Here is a 21,648-nt window from a genome sequence, read left to right on the forward strand (position 1 = left end):
GAGAGGTGTGTTTAATGGCTTTTCTGCCACTGTAAACAGTTTATTCCTTCTTTCCAAAAACAGTTTGGATTTTGAACAACAATATCAAACCTCATCAATCTTCTATGCGCTAAGGAAATGACATCAGCTTCTCTAGTCTCTCCATATAGCAGAAAGTTATAGAATCATAAAGTTATACAGCGCAGAAACAGGCCCTTTGGCCCATCATGTCCATGCTGGCCATCAAGCACCTATCTGTTCTAATTCCATTTTCCAGCACTTGGCCCATAGCCCAGTTTGTTGTGGCGTTTCAAGTGCTCATCGAAATACTTCTACAATGTTGTGAAGGTTCCTGTCTCTCCCATCCCCTGAGGCAGTGCGTTCCAGATTCCAACCACCCACTGGGTGAAAAAAAAATTCCTCAAATCCCCTCTAAAACCTCCTGCCCCTTTCCTTAAACTGTGCCCCCTGGTTATTGACACCTCCGCTAAGGGGAAAAGTTTCTTCCTGTCTGTGCCTCATAATTTTGTATGCCTCTGTCTGGACTCCCCCCCCCCACCCAGTCCCTGGTACTACCCCAATAGATCTCTTCTGCACTCCCACCCGCGACATAAATGCAAGTTCTGGTAGAAAGCAGAGTTGTTGCACGACAGTCACGTCTGTCAGGAAAGATTTCTGTGCATTGCGCAAGTGAGCGGAGCAGGGGGCGCAGTTAAATCAAGTGTTTTTTTTGGAGTGTGGGACGGGTGAGCGCATGCGTTGGTTCAGCAGCCGGTCGGGATTATGAATGGATGATCAGAGAGGAACCCGCAGTTGGAGCTGCGCGGAGGAACGTTCCTTGCAAAGTCCATTTTTGATTGTGTGTGTGTGTGTGTTCGTATTCAGGTCGCAGGACACAAGTCAGCCCTTGTGGGTAAACCCTGGGTGCACCTGTAAATCCCTTACCTTCCTTTCCGCTGAAGTTAAGGGTAAGATGCATTGCTCGTTGGCCTGTTGAAGCGAGAGCAACGCCTGGCTTCCTTACCATTGCTGAGAAAGCACTGGCTGGGGTTTGGACGGGTTGAAGATGGCTGGAAGTTTAAGGAAATATTACGCTGCCTTTGTGTCCACTTTCACTGCATTGCTGTGTTTGGCGATAGCAAAGACCGGTGAGTTGCTGGGAAAATAACAAAGCTAACAGTCTCTGGAAATAGCATTGGTCTCCCTCGGGTTTTGGCAAAGCATTATCTCAGTGAGCTGGTATTTTTGCCGGATGGCGGTTAATTTCCCCATATCATTATTTTAGCTCCTGCTGATACGGTGAAGTAATTTCAAGTGGCGATTGTTGTAATAGTTGCGGGAGTTTTTTTTTAAAAGGAGCTTTTGCAGAGTGGGGCGAAAACATTTTTACTTTTTTGAAGTTGTGCCAGATTTCAGACTGACCTTAATCCTCGCTGGGCCGATAATTGGAGCAGCTTTGGTGACAAGGGTGACCCGTCCTTAGGTGATTAAGGACGAATAAGATGGTATTGGTTTAGGGAGCAGAAGTTGCGCCGACTACAGAGTCAGCTGGAAATTTGCGCCGGGCGGTATCGGATTGGCCACCCTTTCCACCATGCGCCTGAGATTTCAATCTCGCGATTGCAATGAAAAGGAGAGAATTCTACTTCTGCATCTTTTACTGATCGGGAAGTCTGTGGTTCTGTCTGAGCTGCAAACAAATGGTTCCCGTGAGCAGAAGATGTCAGGGGCGTACAACCTAGTGCTAGAAAAGGAAACAAAAACACCTTTCTGTATATTATTACATTATGAGTTGAATTTTGTTAATTTGGCCTCACAGATCTGGTGACGGTTCAAATCAAAGTGCTGATTTTTCCCCTTGACTCCCCTTTGGTTATATCTGCTAAGTCAGGAGTGTGATGGAATACTGTACCCTTGCCTAGATGAGTGGAACTCCAATAATACTTAAGCTTGAAACCAGGACAAAGCAGCCTGCTTGATTGGCACCCTTTCACACATTTGGCTTCCGCCAAATAAAAGGTGTGGCTATGGGTACCCGCATGGGCCCCAGTTATGCCTGTCTCTTTATGGGGTATGTGGAGCATTCCTTGTTCCAGTCCTACTCAGGCCCCCTCCCACAACTCTTTCTCCGGTACATCGATAACAGCTTCGGTGCGGCTTCATGCTCTTGTCTGGACCTGGAAAAGTTTATTAATTTTGCTTCCAATTTCCACCCCTCCATCATTTTCACGTGGTCCATCACTGACACTTCCCTCCCTTCCTTGACCTCTCAGTCTCAATTTCTGGTGATAGACTGTTCACCAATATCCATTACAAGCCTACCGACTCCCACAGCTACCTCGACTATAGCTCCTCATGCCCCGCTTCCTGTAAGGACTCCATCCCATTCTCTCAGTTCCTTCGCCTCCGTCGCATCTGTTCTGATGATGCCATTTTCCAAAACAGTTCCTCTGATATATCTTCCTTCTTCCTTAACCGAGGTTTTCCACCCACGGTGGTTGACAGGGCCCTCAGCCGTGTCTGGCCCATCTCCCGCGCATCCGCCCTCACACCTTCTTCTCCCTCCCAGAACCATGATAGGGTCCCCCTTGTCCTCACTTATCACCCCACCAGCCTCCGCATTCAAAGGATCATCCTCCGCCAACTCCAGCATGATGCCACCACCAAACACATATTCCCTTCACCTCCCTGTGGCTTTCCGCAGGGATCGTTCCCTCTGGGACACCCTGGTCCACTCCTCCATCACCCCCTACACCTCAACCCCCTCCCACGGCACCTTTCCATGCAACCGCAGAAGGTGCAACACCTGCCCCTTTACTTCCCCTCTCCTCACCGTCCAAACACTCCTTTCAAGTGAAGCAACACTTCACTTGCACTTCCCTCAATTTAGCCTACTGCATTCGCTGCTCCCAATGCGGTCTCCTCTACATTGGAGAGACCAAACGCAGACTGGGTGACCGCTTTGTGGAACACCTTCGGTCTGTCCACAAGCATTACCCAGACCTCCCTGTCGCTTGCCATTTCAACACACCACCCTGCTCTCAAGCCCACATGTCCGTCCTTGGCCTGCTGCAGTGTTCCAGAGAAGCTCAACGCAAACTGGAGGAACAACACCTCATCTTCCGACTAGGCACTCTACAGCCTTCCGGACTGAATGTTGAGTTCAACAATTTCAGCTCATGAACTCTCTCCTCCATCCCCTCCCACTTTCCAATCCCCCTTTTTCCAATAATTTATAATTTTTTTACAACTATATTTTTTTCTTTACCCTCCTATTTTTAAATTTATTTCGATCTGTTGTTTCATCTCCACCTTTTAGCCCATTTCGATCCCTTCCCCCCACCCCTTCCGCACTCGGGCCATCTGCCACTAGCTTGCTTCCCTTAATGTCCCCATTAGCACATCCTTTAGATAATATCACCACTGTCAACACCCCTTTGTCCTTTTGTCTATGACATTTTTGGCAGTCTCTTCTTGGCCTCCATCTATTACTGGCCCTCTATCAGCTTATATTTCATCTCATTTTTATATGTCTTAGTTCTGATGAAGGGTCATGTGGACTCGAAACTTCAACTGTATCCCTCTCCGCAGATGCTGTCAGACCTGCTGAGTTTTTCCAGGTATTTTTGTTTTTACCCTTTCACACAAATTCACTCCCTCCACCACTGACGTACAGTGGCAGCAGTGTGTACTGTCTACAAGATGCACTGCAGGAACTCACTCAGCCTCCTTTGACAGCACCTTCCAAATCCATGACCGCTACCATCTAGAAGGATGAGCAGCAGACACCACCTGGAAGACCACCACCTGGAAGTTCCCCTCCAAGCTACTCACCATCCTGACTTGGAAATATATCACTATCATTGGGTCAAAATCTTGGAACTCCCTCCCTAGCAATACTGTGGGTGTATCTACACCAAATGGACTGCAGCTTCAGGTGGCTCCTCTCCACCTTCTCAAGGGAAATTAGGGATGGGGGATATATGCTGACCTAGCCAGCGACGCCCCGTGAATGAATAAAAAAAAGTCTTGACATGGGATGACTCATAAGAGCAGTTCTAATAGCAGAAGTGATCAGTTCAACACGTCATTAAATCAACCCGCACTGGCTGCTTGTGTAATAACGTTGACCCTGTGGGTACACCAAGTCTCCCATTAACTGATCCCATATTCTTGTTTGAATGAGGAAATAGTAGCTGGAAAAGCCAGGGGAGCTGGAGCAGGATTTGAAATATGACTTAAAAATTAATCAATTCTATCTGAAAAGGATTTTTGAAAAGGATGAAGCTATTTGTTGAAGGCAGAATTTGAGATCTGTTTGATTTAATCAAGAAAGGTGAAAATCAGTTTCTCCCATTTTCCTTTTAATTCAATGGAGATGAAATGAAGTCAATCACTATTCGTTAACTCCCAACAAAGTTCCCTGATTCTGAAGACACTGTAGACCTGAACATTAACTTTTGAAGGTAGTTGCCATTTTCAGTGCCCTGACTATATTTTGTGAGTGTGATTGTCATCGCCAGAAATTCATTATGCAACTGTGTGTAATAGAAACTGTCTTCTTAAAAAAAAAAGTCTTTATTGAACCCACAACAGAGGCGAGATGTTGAGTTACAGGGTTTATGAAAGGAAATCACAGACTCTGCTTAAATCTGATGTGTTTTGAAGGAGTTTTATTTAAAAGCTTGAAGTGTTGCTTTACCCAAAGATTAAGGGTGGAATTTTCCCTGCCCATTGGCGTCGGGCATCATGGCGAGCGTGAACGGACAATATGGCTGGAAGGCCAAAGATCGGTTTCACATCGCGAAACCAGTTTTCAATTGTCTGCTGCACCCGTCAATAGCGGGTAGCATTTCCCACTGCCGCACATTGGGAACTTCATTTTAACATCTCTGCATATCATTATAAGCCCTGCTCACCGGAATTGTCCCCCGACGCTGGATCACCTGGGCATGCCAACATGTTTCACGACTGAACGTAAGCTGCACTTCACTCAGGACTTTTGTGGCTTGTTTGCCTACTTTGCTTTAGGCAGCACTTGTGGTCATCAGTGCCAGGCTTCGCGTCGCTATTTTAGGGGGGCTCACAGGCAAGCTTCTACTTACAAGAACAGCCGTGAGGTGGGGCTGGCTTTTCAATGGCTTCCTTGGGCAAGGGGGAATAAGGGGCCTTGGGCAAGAGAAGATGCTGCAGAGCTAGGGCATTATTGGGGAAGGGGGGTTATCCCAGGCTATGTGTGGGGATACGTTGATCTGCGCAAGTGGCCTCAATAGGGTGAGGGCTGAGGAGGCAGTCTTCAGATGAGATGAGGCCAGGTGAAGATATGAGGGTGTGTGTGAGAGAGTGAGTGGTGATGTCCCTTGAGCTGGCAGTGAGTGAGAGGCCAGTGAATATTTGGCCTTGTGAGTGTGTGAGTTTAGTGATGAGATAGTTGTCTGACCCTGGCGGCATGGATGAGATCGTTCATCCTGTTTCTGCATTGGATGGCCAACTTGTTCTGTGTAGCTTTGGCACTGACCAGTGCTGCCACTGCCTCCCAAGCCTGAGTGTGACACTGATGGGCTTCCTGCAGCCAGAGTGGATGTAGAGGGTATTGCACTGGGCTGCAACAGTGTCCAGAAGGTATCTCGGGGATGGAAGGCTGCAGTCTTCTTGCCCTTTGGGTCATGTCTTCTGTGCAGCAATCCTGGGCTGGAAGCACTGAGAGGGGTGCCCACGGCTACATGTTAAACCTGGAGCCCAGCCTGAGGCAGTGGCAAGATGACAGTGTGGCAGGCGAATTGGAGGCCGCTTGCCAGAGAAACGGCATGTTTCCCCGGAATGCATGATAAATGAGGTGGGATTGGGCGAAGCGGTGTGAAAAGCCGCTATTGCGGCCGGCGGGTAAAATGTTGTTCTTCTTGCCCACTACCGCACTTAGTGCAAATCTGGGTTGATTCCACCCTAAGTTTTGTCTATTTGAATATTACAATTTGTTGAAGAAATCAGTTGTTATTTCGAGAGTGGAATATTTGCCAGGAAAATCCTCTGCTTTTTAGAAAATCAGCCGGTAAATGCTGGCCTATGCCAATATTTTGCTGAGTATTTTGATTTAACTTTTTTGATCTGGGTGAATTGTTTGAAATGTGGATGTTGTATTGGCATCCTTAATGGACAGTCATAGAAAGATAGGAATGGGGGTAAGCCATTCAGCCCCTGATTTCTAATTTTACTAGATTAAGGCTCATCCATTCTCAACTGTGTTGCCTCGTCTTTGAGCCATAACCCGAGCCACTAGCGAGATGGCCTCTGGACAAAACATTCTGTAACAAATGAAAATACACACATCAATTTGTTGTGGGTGGTTATGTGATATAGAGAGAAACCTACTTTATTGTTGTAACTCACTACACTTCAAAAGTTATTTGGATATGTTTGGGAGCCCTGAGCACAAGAAAGGTGTTCCATACATATACGTTGCTTTCTTCCAATGCTAAGTTTCTGTTTTGAGGCAATATTTTGCCAATACTGTTGATTTAACCAAAACCAGATTATCTGGCCAAGCAACACTCCATGAAACCTTCTTGTTTGACCGTATTTGTATGTAATGAAGGAAATTATGTGCTTGTAAGTCAATGCGTGTAGAAGCCTGATGATCGTGCCTTTTTTAATTTCAGTTTTGTTTCTTGAAAATGAAGAAATTTCAAAAATTAAATGGCACCTACTTGTCAGGCAAATGATGCAAGTTGGGATTTTGTTGGAGTGTTCATTGGAGATTCTCGCTTGCATCATGGTCCACAATCTTGTTAGCATTGGCAGCATTCAGTCTGAATCAACTCTTATTATTTTCTCTGACTCTGTTTCCTGACTGTTTTTCAGGAGGTAGAGGAGGCAGTAGTGACATGTACATTGAGGAGAAATGCACTGTGATGCATCATAGTTTTGATGTGATGATTCAAAATATTGATTCCCTGGAAATGCAACTTGAAGTGTAAGATGGAGAAAGTTTCATGATAAAATTAATTCTCACTTGTAAGGGTTAATAAAGGACAGCCAGGACCGATTTGTTAAAGAAAAAACTATCTGACTAACATGATACAGTTATTTGAAGTAACTAAGAGGTTTGATGAGGATAGTGCAGTAGATATTATGTATCTGAAGTTCAAAAGGCATTTGATAAATTACCATGCAACAGAAGTATTCAGAAATTAAAAGTATATGATATTACAGGAATGGTGGTACCTTGGGTATGTAATTGGTTAAGGGATGTGAGGTAGAGAGTAGTGGTGAATTTATTAATTTTGCTTCCAATTTCCACTCCTCCATCGTTTTCACATGGTCCATCTCTGATACTTCCCTTCCCTTCCTTGATCTCTGTCTCAATTTCTGGTGATAGACTGTCCACCAATATCCACTACAAGCCTACCGACTCCCACAGCTACCTCGACTACAGGTCCTCACACCCTGCTTCCTGTAAGGACTCCATCCCATTCTCTCAGTTCCTTCGCCTCCGTCGCATCTGTTCTGATGATGCCACTTTCAAAAACAGTTCCTCTGATATGTCTTCCTTAACCGAGGTTTTCCACCCATGGTGGTTGACATGGCCCTCAACTGTGTCCGGCCCATCTCCCGCGCATCCGCCCTCACACCTTCCTCTCCCTCCCAGAACCATGATAGGGCCCCCTTGTCCTCATTTATCACCCCACCAGCCTCCGCATTCAAAGGATCACCCTCCGTCATTTCCACCAACTCCAGCATGATGCCACCGCCAAATACATCTTCCCTTCACCCACCACCCCCAGCAGCATTCCACAGGGATCGTTCCCTCCGGGACACCCTGGTCCACTCCTCCATCACCCCCTACACCTCAACCCCCTCCCACGGCACCTTCCCATGCAACCGCAGAAGGTGCAACACCTGCCCCTTTACTTCCCCTCTCCTCACCGTCCAAGGGCCCAAACACTCATTTCAAGTGAAGCAGCATTTCACTTGCACTTCCCTCATTTTAGTCTACTGCATTCGCTGCTCCCAATGCGGTTTCCTCTACATTGGAGAGACCAAACGCAGACTGGGTGACCGTTTTGCGGAACACCTTCGGTCTGTCCGCAAGCATGACCCAGACCTCCATGTCGCTTGCCATTTCAACACACCACCCTGCACTTATGCCCACATGTCCATCCTTGGCCTGCTGCAATGTTCCTGTGAAGCTCAATGCAAACTGGAGAAACAGCACTCATCGTCCGACTAGGCACTTTACAGCCTTCCGGACTGAATATTGAGTTCAACAATTTTAGATCATGAACTCTCTCCTCCATCCCCACCCCCTTTCCGATCCCCCTTTTTTCCAATAATTTATATAGATTTTTCTTTTCCCACCTATTTCCATTATTTTTAAATGTATTTCCATCCATTGTTTTATCTCTACCTTTTAGCCTATTTCGATCCCTTCCCCCCACCCCACCCCCATAGGGCTATCTGTACCTCGCTCGTCCTGTTTTCTACCCTTAATGTCACCTATTAGCACATTCCTTAGATAATATCACCACCTTCAACACCTCTTTGTCCATGACATGTTTTGGCTATCTCCACCTATCACTGGCCCTCTATCCAGCTCTACCTGTCCAACCCCCCCTTAAACCAGCTTATATTTCACCTCTCTTCTATTTTTCCTTAGTTCTGTTGAAGAGTCATACGGACTCGAAACGTTAACTGTGTTCCTCTCCACAGATGCTGTCAGACCTGCTGAGTTTTTCCAGGTATTTTTATTTTTGTTTTGGATTTCCAGCATCCGCAGTTTTTTGCTTTTATATCAGTGGTGAATGGATGTTTTTCTGACTAGAGGGAAGTTTGCAGTGGTGTCCTCCAGTGATAGGAATTAAGACAATTGCTTTTTCTTTATAATGGACCTGGACTTAAGAATAGGAAGTATAATTTTAAAGTGTGGAATGATAAAAAACTTGGCAGTGTGGGAATTATTGAGCAGAATGATAACAGACTTCAGGAGGACATAGAGAGACATGTGGAATGGGCCGACATGTGGCAGATGCAATTTAATACAGCTAATCACGAAGTGATGGACTTTGGGAGAAACAACAGAGGGGTGGTTTAACTTAATACTATTTTGAGGAGTTGCAAGAACAAAAGGACTTGGGGGTTCATATTCACAAATCTATGAAGGTGGCAAGGCAAGTTTATAAGGGAGTTAAGAATGCATATGGGATGCTTGGCTTTGAGGGCATTGGATACAAAAATGAGGAACTCGTGCTAAACCTTGACAAATCTCTGGTTATGCCTCAGATGGAGTATTGTATACAATTCTGGGCGCCACCCTTAAAGATGTCAAGTCCTTGGAAAGGGTGCAGAGGAGGTTTACCAGAATGACGCCAAGGATGAGACATTTCAGTTATGCAAATAGATTGGACAGGCTGAGGTTCTTGTCACTTAGAGGAGGGAAGGTTAAGGGTAGACCTAACAGAGATATTCAAAATTATGAGTGGTTTTGCTTGAGAAAGTTGGGAGAAATTGTTTCCTTTGGTTAGTGTTAAGTAACCAGGAGCCATACATTTAAAATTATTGGTGAAAGAACTAAAGGGAAAATTAAGAAGATTGTTTTCACACAGAGGGTTGGTAAGATGTGGAACACACTGCCTGAAAGTTGATGGAACCTGATTTCATAGAAACTTTCAAAAGGCAACTGGACATGTACTTAATGAAGATTAAATTTCAGGGCTATGGGGAAAAGCTGGAGTGTGCGACTAAATCGGACAGCTCTTTTAAAGCAACAACACAGGAGTAACGGGCCAAAATAGTTGTAGCATTTTCTGACTTGACTGCATATTCTAATATTGCCATGTACTTGAGGCCAAATGTTTTGCAATCAATTTGTTCTGCATTGCTCTTGATGAATATGAAGGAAATTACATTCTTTTTGTTTGCTGCTGGTAGTGAAATTGTAAATGTGATGAAGAATGTAGTTATGGTTTTGATAAATCTCATATTCCCAGTGGAGAGATGTTAATGGAAGGCAGTATGAGTTGGCAAATTCATGCGACTGTGCTGTGACTCTCTGTACATTCTCTGACTCCTTTTTGGCGATTGGTGAATTCATCCCATGTTGAATAGTGGAAGCTTTCCTCCATAGTTTAGTACTCTTCCTCTTTCCTAATTATCTCAAATCAGTACATTTTCAAACAGTGAAACATTTCTTTGTCTGGAAGCCTTACCCATTTTTGTCAGCATATTGAGTGAAACTGCTTTGCCCACATTTCTTTCCATGTTCAAAACCATATCGTTTTTGATCCAGGTGAGTTGCATTGTAGTGTTAATCTGGTAGATTTCAATGCTGTTGTTTTATACCAAATTTACATAATCCGTTCCTACTTTTATATTTATATTTTCTCTTGTCTGATGTGAAGAACATACATTTTTATTTCTGTCGGACTGCTGTAAAGAACATATCTTTTTATTTTCTGTTGGACTGTGGTAAAATTAAATGGCTGCAGTTGAAAGACATGTGCACTGGAACAGGATGAGAGATACATACAATGTTGCAGTCCTGGAACAGAATGTGTATGAAAGACAGGTTGGTACCAGAGGAGCCCTGGACCAGGGGAGCTGCCTCAAAACAGCATTTTAATTGGCTCCTGACCAGGTGACCAGGTTTTGTGTGAGTGCAGCAGAATAGCTCCTAACCTGAAAGGAACAAGACCTAAAACCTCTTTCTCCTGTGTGTAGAAGATTCCAGTAATTCCACAATAATAGCTAGCTGGTTCTTTTCTTCTCATATCTCTATAACCTGCTCTCTGGAAAACCCCTGTCAAGAGGCAAAGGGGAAAATCACTGTTAGAGACATTGAAAGGCAAGTGCTCAACCAGTGAACTATAGACTGCAAGTGCTGGAAGACCACCTCATGTCATCAACAAGAATGGAAAGGAATTTGGAAGACAGCGATCAAAATCAACCCATTGAATCCTGTACTCCGGATTAGTGCTATTGAACTGTTTTATCCCACCATTAAAAGTTAGTAGTTCATATTTCTTTCTTTTGCCACTAGTTAAAGACAATTTGTCCAATAAACAGTTATTTACTTATTAAATTTACAAACCTGGTGCTCATATTCTGTTAACCTAAATTAAACAGGTAGAATTGGGGCACTCTGGTGGTTTGGTAAAACTTTTCACGTTTGTCACAGCTCGGGGAACAGTGGGGCTTGATATTACAGTGCAATATCCGCAGTGAGTCGTGACACTGGGAATACCTTCTGTACTGTTTAGTTCAAGTTTGCTTCTCTGCTTGCACTTTGTCTGCAGCAATCTAATATAGGCTGCATTAAACTGGTACTTTGCATTTGGTTTGTGCATCATCTATTTCAAAATCTACTAGTCCTGTTTCTGCTGTGAATATTTTAGTCTGGATTGTGAACTCCACGTTTATTGTGTTCTGGAGTGTTTGGAAGTATATTTCTGCCTGGAATACATATACAGCGAGACCCTCATCTCTTAGTGTGGGACAGTATGTGGCAGGAGATGTGAGGGTGAGTCATTCCAGTCCAGCCTCACACATCACCTGATGAGCGTCAGTTTGGGTGTTGACATCCTATTTAGGATTTGTAAGGGATCCAAATAGCATATTTGAATTATTTGAGTAAGTAACTAAATTAGTATACAGGAGAGAGCCTGTGGACGTAGCTTCCAAAAAGTATTCAGTATGGTTCCACATGGAGATTATTAGTTGAAATCAAAGCTCATGGAATTGAAAGCAAGCTGTTGTACTAATTAGAGGATTGGTTCAGCAGTAGAAGACAGAGTGAGTTGATGGGCTTGCAGTCAAATTAGAAGTAGCTACTGGTATCTCACAAGGCTTGATGCTGGGGCTCACCTATTCACTATATTTGTTAATGGCTTTGCCCATCACAATCGAAAGCCATATACACAAGTTTGCGGGTACACAGATTGGCAGTAATGTAAGTAGTGTAAATAGTAGCATGAAATTACAAAGAAAATTGATAGGCTAAATGAAAGGGAAAAATTGTGACAGATGGATTTCAAAGTGGGTCCATTTTGGACCAAAAAAGGATACATCTAAATATTTGGTGAAAAGCTAGAAACAGTGCAAGTTCAACTTTAGGATCACTAAAATGTAATAAGTACAAAAAAAATCAGAAAGGCATATCGAATCTTAGCTTTTACAACCAGAGAGTTAGAATATAAACAGTGCAGGGGGAGTTTTGCTACAGCAATACAAAGCTCTGGTTAGATCACATCTGAAATAATTTGCACGGTTCCGGTCATTGCACCTTAGGATATTTTGACCTTAGAAAGGGTGCAGTGCGGATTCACCACAATGTCACCAATTCGCCAAGGATTAGATTATGAGGAGGGATTGCATAAACTAGGTGTGCATTCCTTGGAACAGAGAATGTTATGGATAATTTGATTAAAGTTTTGAGGATTTTGAAAGCCATTGATAGGGTAGATAGAGGGAAATGTTTTTCTCTGCTGGTAGTGGTGAGTCTGGGATGAGGGACATGACCTTAAAATCACAGCCAGGCCATTCAGGATAGAACTTGGGAAATGCTTCTACACACGTTTGTAAGAGTGTGGAAAACTCTTCCACAAAAGTGCTCAGTTGATGATTTAAAATCAGAGATTGCTAGATTTTTGTTGGACAAGGGTATTAAAGGATATGAAGCCAAGGAAGGTAAATGGAGTTTAGATACAGATCTGCCACAATCTCACTGAGTGGCAGAACTGATTTGAGGGGTAGAGTGACCTCCTCTTGTTGCTATGTTATGGTGCATTCAGATTCCAGAAGGTTAGGATTAGCATGAAGCTGAACTATTTCACAGTGACGCTGACCTGATTCTGACATGCAGTGAGATCCTTTTTTCCTGACACTGCATTCACATCCTGATGCAAAGGAAAAATGCGTCACCTTGATGTTGCTGTTGTAGTGTCCACATGTGCAAAAACTTGCATGAGAAATGGAAAGGCTATTATTGCAGAACTCAGAGCAGGCTCCTCAGCATTGTACTTGGAGGTTTGGCATCTTTCCTACTACCCTCTCTGGACAGGAAAGAAAGGGTTAAATTTGCTTGAAAGCTGGAAGCTGAGTGAAGACAACAGCAAAAACTTCGACAAAATTTTTGAAAAATTCAGCACACACACCTGCCAAAGTCAACTCATCAGATCTACCGATATGAATTTCAAGATATGAGGCAGGAATTGGGTGAACCTATTTTGTAACAAGAATGAAAAATATAAATTTAAGGACACTGATGAAAGGATGCGCTTATTTGGGGCTCTACACACCCTGAGTAAAAAAAGATTTAATTGGAAAAGACAAGCTCACAATATTACAGGCTGTGGACACTGGCAGAGCACATGAAGCCACGAGTAGGCAGATGTTGCTGACTACCCAAATGGCTTGTTTTCAGTTAAGTCAAGAGAAAAGCAAGTGCAGTGAAATGGTGATAAAAGAATGCACTCCAGACAGAAAGATGTGCAAGAGATATGGGCAACCATGAATTCGGAGACGGAGGAAATGTTCTACATATGGATCAAACTACAGTGTTTGTGGAAAGCCAAATTACTGGGAAAAGGTGTGCAGAACAATGAAAGAAGATGGTAAACGAGTTATCAGGGCAAATGAGAAGTAAAATAAACCAAATCATCCATACCCAGGAAGAGACAATGCATTTCAGAACACAGTAGACATTGGAATCAGCTGCATGAAATGGCTGGATGCAATAGTTGTCAGAGAAAAGAAGTTTATACATATATTCTCACTTGGCAGGGATTATTCATTTGAGAAATAATTGAACACCAGTTTTCATACTGGAATCTCTTGATTCACCACTGTCTCTACAGTCATAGTTGATTACTTCTAAATCACCAGTGGACGTGGTTGTAGCTAAAAATAATTCAAAGCATATCAGCCAAATCTAAATTTAAATTCAGACTACCATGGGTCGCAGAGCTCAGTTTGAGTGAGAAATCTCTTCCCAGTATAGTCACAAGCAATTTGAACACCATCCTGTTTTGGGAGTCTCTTTGCTCATTTAAGTTCTAGTTTTTCCGTTTTCTCTCCCCATATGTACAATATCTTGTGATTGAGATTGCATATGCCACCTGGTGAAGGCCTCTGGCAGGGCTATTTGAGAGAGTAAATTTCTGAGTGCAATCCAGGTGACCTGACTTCTGGCTTTCCCTTTCACTGGCGAGCCACTACATTTTTCAGCAGACAACTCCTGACATTGTAGGTATCATCAGAAGGATGTATGCAACTCCAAGGGGCAATTGATGCTCGATGAGTTGTTAAATGTAAAGGTGCGATTGATAGATTTTTATTAGCCAAAGGCATTAAAGGATATGGGTCAAAAGTGGGTATATGGAGTTAGTTTGCAAATTAGTTATGATCTCATTGAATGGCTGAATGGGCTCGAGGAGCCAAATGGCCTACTTTTGTGCCTATATTGAGTTAGCTGCTGGAACCATTGAGTTGGTTTCTGCATTCCTGGGTTAGGCAAAAGAAAATCATTGAGAGGTCCCATTCCTGATTGCTATCCAGCAAGTGCATACTGAGATGTACATGAGTGGATGTGACATAAGGATAGGCTTGAGTTCAGCTGTGATGCTTCGACACAATTGATAGTTTCCTAATGTTCCTGTTAACGCAATATCAAACATTTATCCCTCAACAACACCTGAAACAATCTGGCTAATATTACATTGCCATTTTGTGGGGTCTTGTTGTGAATTAATGCTACGCATTTCCTACATTACAATAATGACCTCACTTCAAAAATACACAATTGGTTCTAAAGCACTTTGGGACATCTTGAAGTTGTGAAAGTTGCTAGAACAGTGTCAACATTTTCAGAAAATTAAGAGACAGTTTAAAAACTTCTGAAGGCCAAATGAAGTTTCAAGAATATGAGAACATGGTGGCACATAGTATTTGGAGTGATGCTGAAGTGGAGTATACCATCAACATGGAAAGTGGAGATACCATCAACATGGACTCATTTGGCCAAATCAGGTAAATTTATCAATCTCCTGAACGCAGGGATAACCATTGTAACATGTCTTGTAATACCATTGGCAATGCAAAGCCACAGCTGCTGTAATTGTGGAGAATTGTGCAACCATTACATACTGATGTCTATAAAAATTCACGGATTCCATTTCAATATCTTTTTGTGCACACTATCATTTATCAGCTTATATTTTGAAAACAGCAGATAAGCAAATGACAACAGGCAATCAGTTTGGCTGTTCTGCTGCAACATTTGTTATTTGGCTTTGTGTTACTTTTCTTCTGTCTGCCTGGAGTTGTGAAGTGCCAAGTAGACATTTTCAGTAAAATGTACAGGACTTTGTGTAGTCCTTCTAGCCAAAAATGTGAGAACACAATTCCAGTAATGTAACACAGAATTTTTAAAGCTTGTTTACTTGAAGGAATGGCAGGGATCAGCAGTCTCTCAGGAAATAATGGATGACTCCACATTACATGTTAATGGGTTATCCTGTGCACACAGCTAGTTTAAGTAGGTTGCACCCTGCCTTAGCTTTTACTGCAATCTGATTAAAGAGCAGGCTACAGAAGCTCAAACTTTGAAAGCAATAACTGTTTATATTAGTAGCATAGTGAAAGGTGAGGTGGTGTGTTGGAAATGACGTCAAGAAGTGACCCATTTACCAATCAGAATTTTTCAAGTAGTATACCATATATTAGAAATCATGTGACTTTCAATCTGTAAGTGCAAGCTGTACACATTAAAGATATGAAAGTACTGAATGAGGAAGGGCTATTGAGACGGTACATTGCATCAGGTGACATGTTATTTGCACTGTTTTGGATTTTGCTTTTGTCCCCTGAATAGAGAGTAAATGTGATAAGGAAAAGTATTTTTTAATCATTGGTTTCATTATTATTTTACTGCCTGCTGATGATTGTGACTCACACTGTTCAGTTAAACAGATGTGGTCTATTCTACATTATCTATCCCAAGTCGAGACTAAATGGCCTACTCCTGCTCCTATTTCTTATGTTCTTAAGTAACATTGGCCGTGAACAATGAGTAATGTGATGCTGATTAACCCGAGGAAGCGTCATTGCCAAGCTCATTCAATAATCCTCACTTGAGTTTCACCTCCCATTTATTCCACTGTGAATCAGGAACTCTTGAAGCATTTTATATTTCTCCCACTCTTTAGCCCATGTGCATGGAGAGCTATTGGATTTGTTTATTTGCCATCCCTCATTTCAGACTAGTAAGTGCAAAAAGAATCGGAGAGTTTACCTGAGGCATATTGCAGTCGGAATTGTTCACTACACCAGGATTTGTGTTGTTTTACTAAGGAGGAGTGAAGGGAAAATACCAGAGGAGCTGCACTTCAATCAGCAAAATCATTTTTTGTCCTAAATAGTTGCAAACTCCCAGATCCAGAATGTTTTGAAGAGCTTTGAACTTTGTATCTCCATTAATTGGACAAGTCAGAGGAAAATATAAAAACGGAAGTACCTCAATTTATTATCTTTAGTATTATACCACATCCTTCCTAAAACTGGGCTTACAGTGATCCTTTGGCTCAACATAACTTGGGTGGTATTCTATTAGATCCTGTGTTCAGAAGCAGATTTCAATCAAACAGTCTGAATGATCACCACCTCGCCCATCAAAGAGCACTGTGTACAGAAAGTTCTACCTGTCAGCTTCTAATGTCACACAGTTTACAAAAAACAATTGTTAACTTGCACAATTTCTTATTCACTGAAGAAATCCAAAGGCTTTCAAATAGTTAGTCACTGAATTTTCAAGGGTGTTGCTTAATCTTTTGGGTGTGTGTTTGTACAAGGTGTGTGTGTTTGTACAAGGTGTGTGTGTTTGTACAAGGTGTGTCTGAATTCGATTTAGCTTTCAGAGGGCAGCACGTTAATAGAGAGACAGGTTTAATGAGATAAGCCTGCTCCAGGTGCCAATTAATGTTCAGAGAAAAAAGCTCATTCTGCTTGCAAAGGGATAGTAAAATACTTTAGTGAAGGCAATTTCTGCAGCTCACATTCTAACAATGCTCTTCTGCATTCACCTTGTTATCTTATAGGAGCTCTGTGTATTTGGAAATTGAGCTACATTGATACAGCTGATGAACACACAGCTGAAAAATAAATGTACTCCTCCATTATCAATTATCAATCTGCAACAGTAAGCATGAAACCAATCCAATTTAAAGAGGATTGAGAGGGAGGTTGAATGACACACAAGTGACATGATTAGAGTCACAGCTACAGTTTTTAAAATCTTCAATTTTTATAATGTCATCATATTTCTTGATATCCTTGGAATTCTCTCATGTTTGATAACACACAGATTTTCCTAACATTATTTACACACAATTTCTATGTTGTGCATTCTAGTACAGCAGCATGTTGGGCTGTAATGACATGCAGCAGTGTGTGTAGATGCTTTTTATCATTTAAAAAAATCCCAAAACAGTGGATGACACATTTAAGCGTTTCTTCTAGATGGATGAAAATTTGCCTGAAACATGTTTATGAGGATAAGACCGTAAGACATAGGAGCAGAAATTAGGCCATTCGGCCCATCGAGTCTGCTCCACCATTCAATCATGGCTGATAAGTTTCTCAACCCCATTCTCCCGCCTTCTCCCCATAACCTTTGATCCCCATACCAGTCAAGAACCTATATATCTCGGTCTTAAATACACTCAATGACCTGGCCTCCACAGCCTTCTGTGACAATGAATTCCATAGATTCACCACTCTCTGGCTAAAGAAGTTTCTCCTCATCTCTGTTCTAAAAGGTCTTCCCTTTACTTTGAGGCTGTGCCCTCGGGTCCTAGTCTCTCCTACTAATGGAAACATCTTCCCCACGTCCACTCTATCCAGGCCTTTCAGTATTCTGTAAGTTTCAATCAGATCCACCCTCATCCTTCTAAACTCCATCGAGTATAGACCCAGAGTCCTCAAATGTTCCTCATATGTTAAGCCTTTCACTCCTGGGACCATTCTCGTGAACGTCCTCTGGACCCTCTCCAGGGCCAGAACATCCTTCCTGAGATACAGGGCCCAAAATTGCTCACAATATTCTAAATGTGGTCTGACCAGAGCCTTATAAAGCCTCAGCAGTACATCCCTGCTTTTATATTCTAGTCCTTTCGAAATAAATGCCAACATTGCATTTGCCTTCCTAACTACCGACTCAACCTGCAAGTTAACCTTAAGAGAATCCTGGACTAGGACTCCCAAGTCCCTTTGCACTCCAGATTTCTGAATTCTCTCCCCATTTAGAAAATAGTCTATGCCTCTATTCTTCCTACCAAAGTGCATGACCTCACACTTCCCCACGTTGTATTCCATCTGCCACTTCTTTGCCCATTCTCCTAACCTGTCCAAATCCTTCTGCAGCACCCCCCCCTCCGTCTCCACATGGAAGTGCCAAATTAAAACGTTATTAATGATCCATTCTTTATGCCAGTTGAATAATTCAAATTATTTAACAATTCAAATATTTTGGAACTAACTTTGCACCTTAGCTGTGTAGATGATTCAAGTCATTGGATAATGCACATTTGTAGTGTAATGCATGAATTATCAATATTAGACTCTACATAATTACCCTTTTTAAATGTGATGTAAGTTGCCAATTGCTCAATGGTCAAACTTGCTTTTAAGAGAGGGTGATGTTAAACTTTTTCTGTCTGCAGTGCAGTTTTGTGAGTTTAATAGCTTCTCTTTGATGTAAAAATGACCCACTTCAGGCAAACCAAAAAAAAAATCTCTCTGGTTAAATAGCTGCATTGAAACCTCAAAGATGCCTTTGTGTAACTGGCTAGAGCTGAGGTTAATGGCAGTGTACAAGCCCAAGTAATCACAACGTTGTGCATTTCAGTACTACTCCCAGCACAAGAACAGGATTTTGCAACAAATAATCTTTGCTGCTCAGGATATTGGAATTAGGAAAAATAACAGCACCAAGTTATTTGCCTTGATCTACTGGTTTGATAAGCAGTATGTTTGAAATTACAGTAATGGTATTTAACTTCTTTATTTTGACTGTGGTTCATTGAGCTAAAATGTATAACATATTTTTAGAAACTTAATGCTGTTCCTGCCTCAGATTCTAGCTTCTGCATCCCCAATTTTAATCACTTCACCATTGGTGGCTCTTCCTTCAGCTTCTTAGACCCTGTGATGACCTTAGAAGCAATACAGTAAGGAAAGGGTCATTCAGTAAGTTTGGTTATTTTGGTTTAGGGTTTTCCCTTGAGGATTATGATAGCCCTCAGCCCTGGAATTCTCTCCTTCAACCTCTACCTCTCTCTCTCCTTTTTAAGATGCTCCTTAAATCCTACCTCTTTGCCCATGCCCTTGGTCATCTGCTCTAAAATCTCCTTATGTGTCTTGGTGTCAAATTTTTTTAATAATGCATTTGTGAAGCACCTTGGCACATTTTACTACGTTAAAGGCACCATACAAATGTGACAGTTGTTGCAGCAACAATGTGTGTGTTTTTTTACTGTAAATGTTCTCCAACTTATGTTTCATTCCAGTAACACTCTAAATGGGATTGCTGTGTTAAGTCTCTTGTTCTTAGTGTAATGGAATTTTCTGCTATTGAAGCAGGAAGTGGGAACAATAAGTCTAGTTTCCAACTGCATCCAGCTCAGACTTGCAAAGTTCTAAACACCATAACATGTACCAGGAAGAGATACAGAATGGCATCTCCCTTTTAGAACATGTAGAGTGGCGGTTTGATTCTAATGGTTACACATCCCCTCGAAGTTAGATTCTGACCAACTGTCCTAATAGGAACACTGCCACCAAATAGATTTTCTGATGGTGTGTTGAATTACTTAGAACGTGCAGCACAGAGACAGGCTATTCAGCCAAATCAGTCCGCGCTGGCATTTATGTTCCATTTGAGTCTCCTCCCATCCTTCCTCATCTAACTCGGCGTAACCTGCTATTCCTTTTTCCCCTCATAAGTTTATCTACCCTCCCCTGCATCTATACTATTCATTGAAAACACTCCTTGTTGTAATAAGTCCCACATTTTTGCTTCCCTCTGGGTCAAGATGTTGTTTCTTAATTTTCCATTTGATTTCTTGGTGACTCTTCCGATATTGATGGTCTCTAGTTTTGTTCTTTCCCACAAGAGAAACAGTCTGTGTTCTATGATAAAAACCTTTCATAATTTTAAAGATCTCTATTAGGCCACCCCTCCAGCATTTTCCTTTTAAAAGAAAAGTGACCAATATGTTCATCTTTTCCTGATGGGTATAACTTCGGATTTCAGGTATGGTCCTTGTAAATCCTTTTTGCACCCTCTCCCTTACCTTGATTTCTTTTTTCATAAATGACAAACAAAACTGTACACAACCCTTGAAGTATAGTCTAATCATGATTCCATACAAGTTTAACATAACTTATCCACTTTTCAATCATTTTATGACCATCTATTTCTATCTCCTTTACATTCTCCCTGCCTTAGCTGATCAGCTTCCAGACCCTCATCATTACCTTTGTTATCTGAAGGTTTGATTATTCCAATGCTCTGTACTTGCAGGCAGCAGCACTGCCATTCAAGAGTGTATTGTGTGTCTCAGCTTTGGTTACGCAGAAGATGGCAATGCATTCTTGCATTTCATGATGAATTGTGCTGCACTTTACGACACAAGATAAGAGCACATGGTGTGTGGGGTAACATATTAGCATAAATAAAGGATTGGTTGGCTAACAGGAAGTAGAGAGCAAGGATAAATTGGTCTTTTTCGGATTAGCAACTTGTGACTAGTGGAATGCCACAGGGTTCAATGCTGGGTCCTCAACTATTTACAATCTATATCAATGACTTACATGTAGGGACCGAATGTATGGGATCTAAATTTACTGATGACACCAAGATAGGTAGGAAAGTAAGTTGTCAAGAGGAGGGAGAGAGTCTGCAAAGGGATATAGACAGGTTAAGTGAGTGGGCAAAAATCTGGCATATTGAGTACAATGTGAATTTGTTCACTTTTTGGCAGGAAGAATAGAAAAGCAGTATACTATTTAAATGGAGAAAGATGGTACAGAGGGCGCTAGGTGTCCTGGTGCATGAATCATGAAACCTGGTATGCAGGTACTGCAAGTGATTGGGAATGCAACTGGAATGTTGATGTTTATTGCAAAAGGAATGGAAAATAAAAGTAGGGAAGTTTTAATCCAGCTGTACAGGGCCTTGGTGAGACCACATCTGGAGTAGTGTGTGCAGCTTTGGTCTCCTTTTTTAAAAAAAGATGTAATTGCTTTAGAAGCAGTTCAAAGAAGGTTCACTTGACTTAACCCCATCATCGCAGGAATATCTTATAAAAAAAGGTTGAACAGGTTTGGCCTATGCCCACTGGGGTTTAAAAGACTGAAACGTGATCTTATTGAAGCATTTAAGATCCTGAGGGGACAAGATAGGGTGGATACCCGGAGGGTGTTTCCTCTTGTGGGGGAGACTAAAATTAGGGGACATAGTTTAAAAATAAGAAGTCTCCCTTTTAAGACAGAGATGAGGAGAAACTTTTTCTCCCAAAGGGTCATCGGTGCATAGAATTCTCTTCCCCAGAAAATAATGGAGGTTGGGCCTTTGAATTTATTTAAGGCAGAGCTAGATAGATTTCTGTTGGGTAAGGGAAT

At 42.1% G+C, this 21,648-nt stretch overlaps 1 protein-coding gene and 1 long non-coding RNA gene across 3 annotated transcripts in view; one reads left to right on the forward strand and one right to left on the reverse strand.

Moving 5' to 3' along the window:
• The first annotated feature begins 740 nt into the window (after window positions 1–740).
• The window catches only part of LOC144694895 (disintegrin and metalloproteinase domain-containing protein 9-like), a 112,340-nt gene continuing 91,432 nt past the window's right edge, over window positions 741–21,648 (forward strand). For both annotated transcript variants that reach the window (XM_078565628.1, XM_078565629.1), the window contains exon 1: window positions 741–1,127. In XM_078565628.1, the coding sequence (XP_078421754.1) occupies window positions 1,046–1,127 (82 nt within the window). In that variant the 5' untranslated portion in view covers window positions 741–1,045. The remainder of the gene's footprint in view (window positions 1,128–21,648) is intronic.
• Window positions 6,173–21,648, reverse strand: part of LOC144694897 (uncharacterized) — a 114,251-nt gene continuing 98,775 nt past the window's right edge. The window contains exon 3 of the long non-coding RNA XR_013579836.1: window positions 6,173–6,281. This is a non-coding gene — a long non-coding RNA (uncharacterized LOC144694897). The remainder of the gene's footprint in view (window positions 6,282–21,648) is intronic.

Source organism: Cetorhinus maximus, chromosome 20, assembly GCF_964194155.1.
Source record: "Cetorhinus maximus chromosome 20, sCetMax3.hap1.1, whole genome shotgun sequence".
NCBI lineage: Eukaryota > Metazoa > Chordata > Chondrichthyes > Lamniformes > Cetorhinidae > Cetorhinus > Cetorhinus maximus.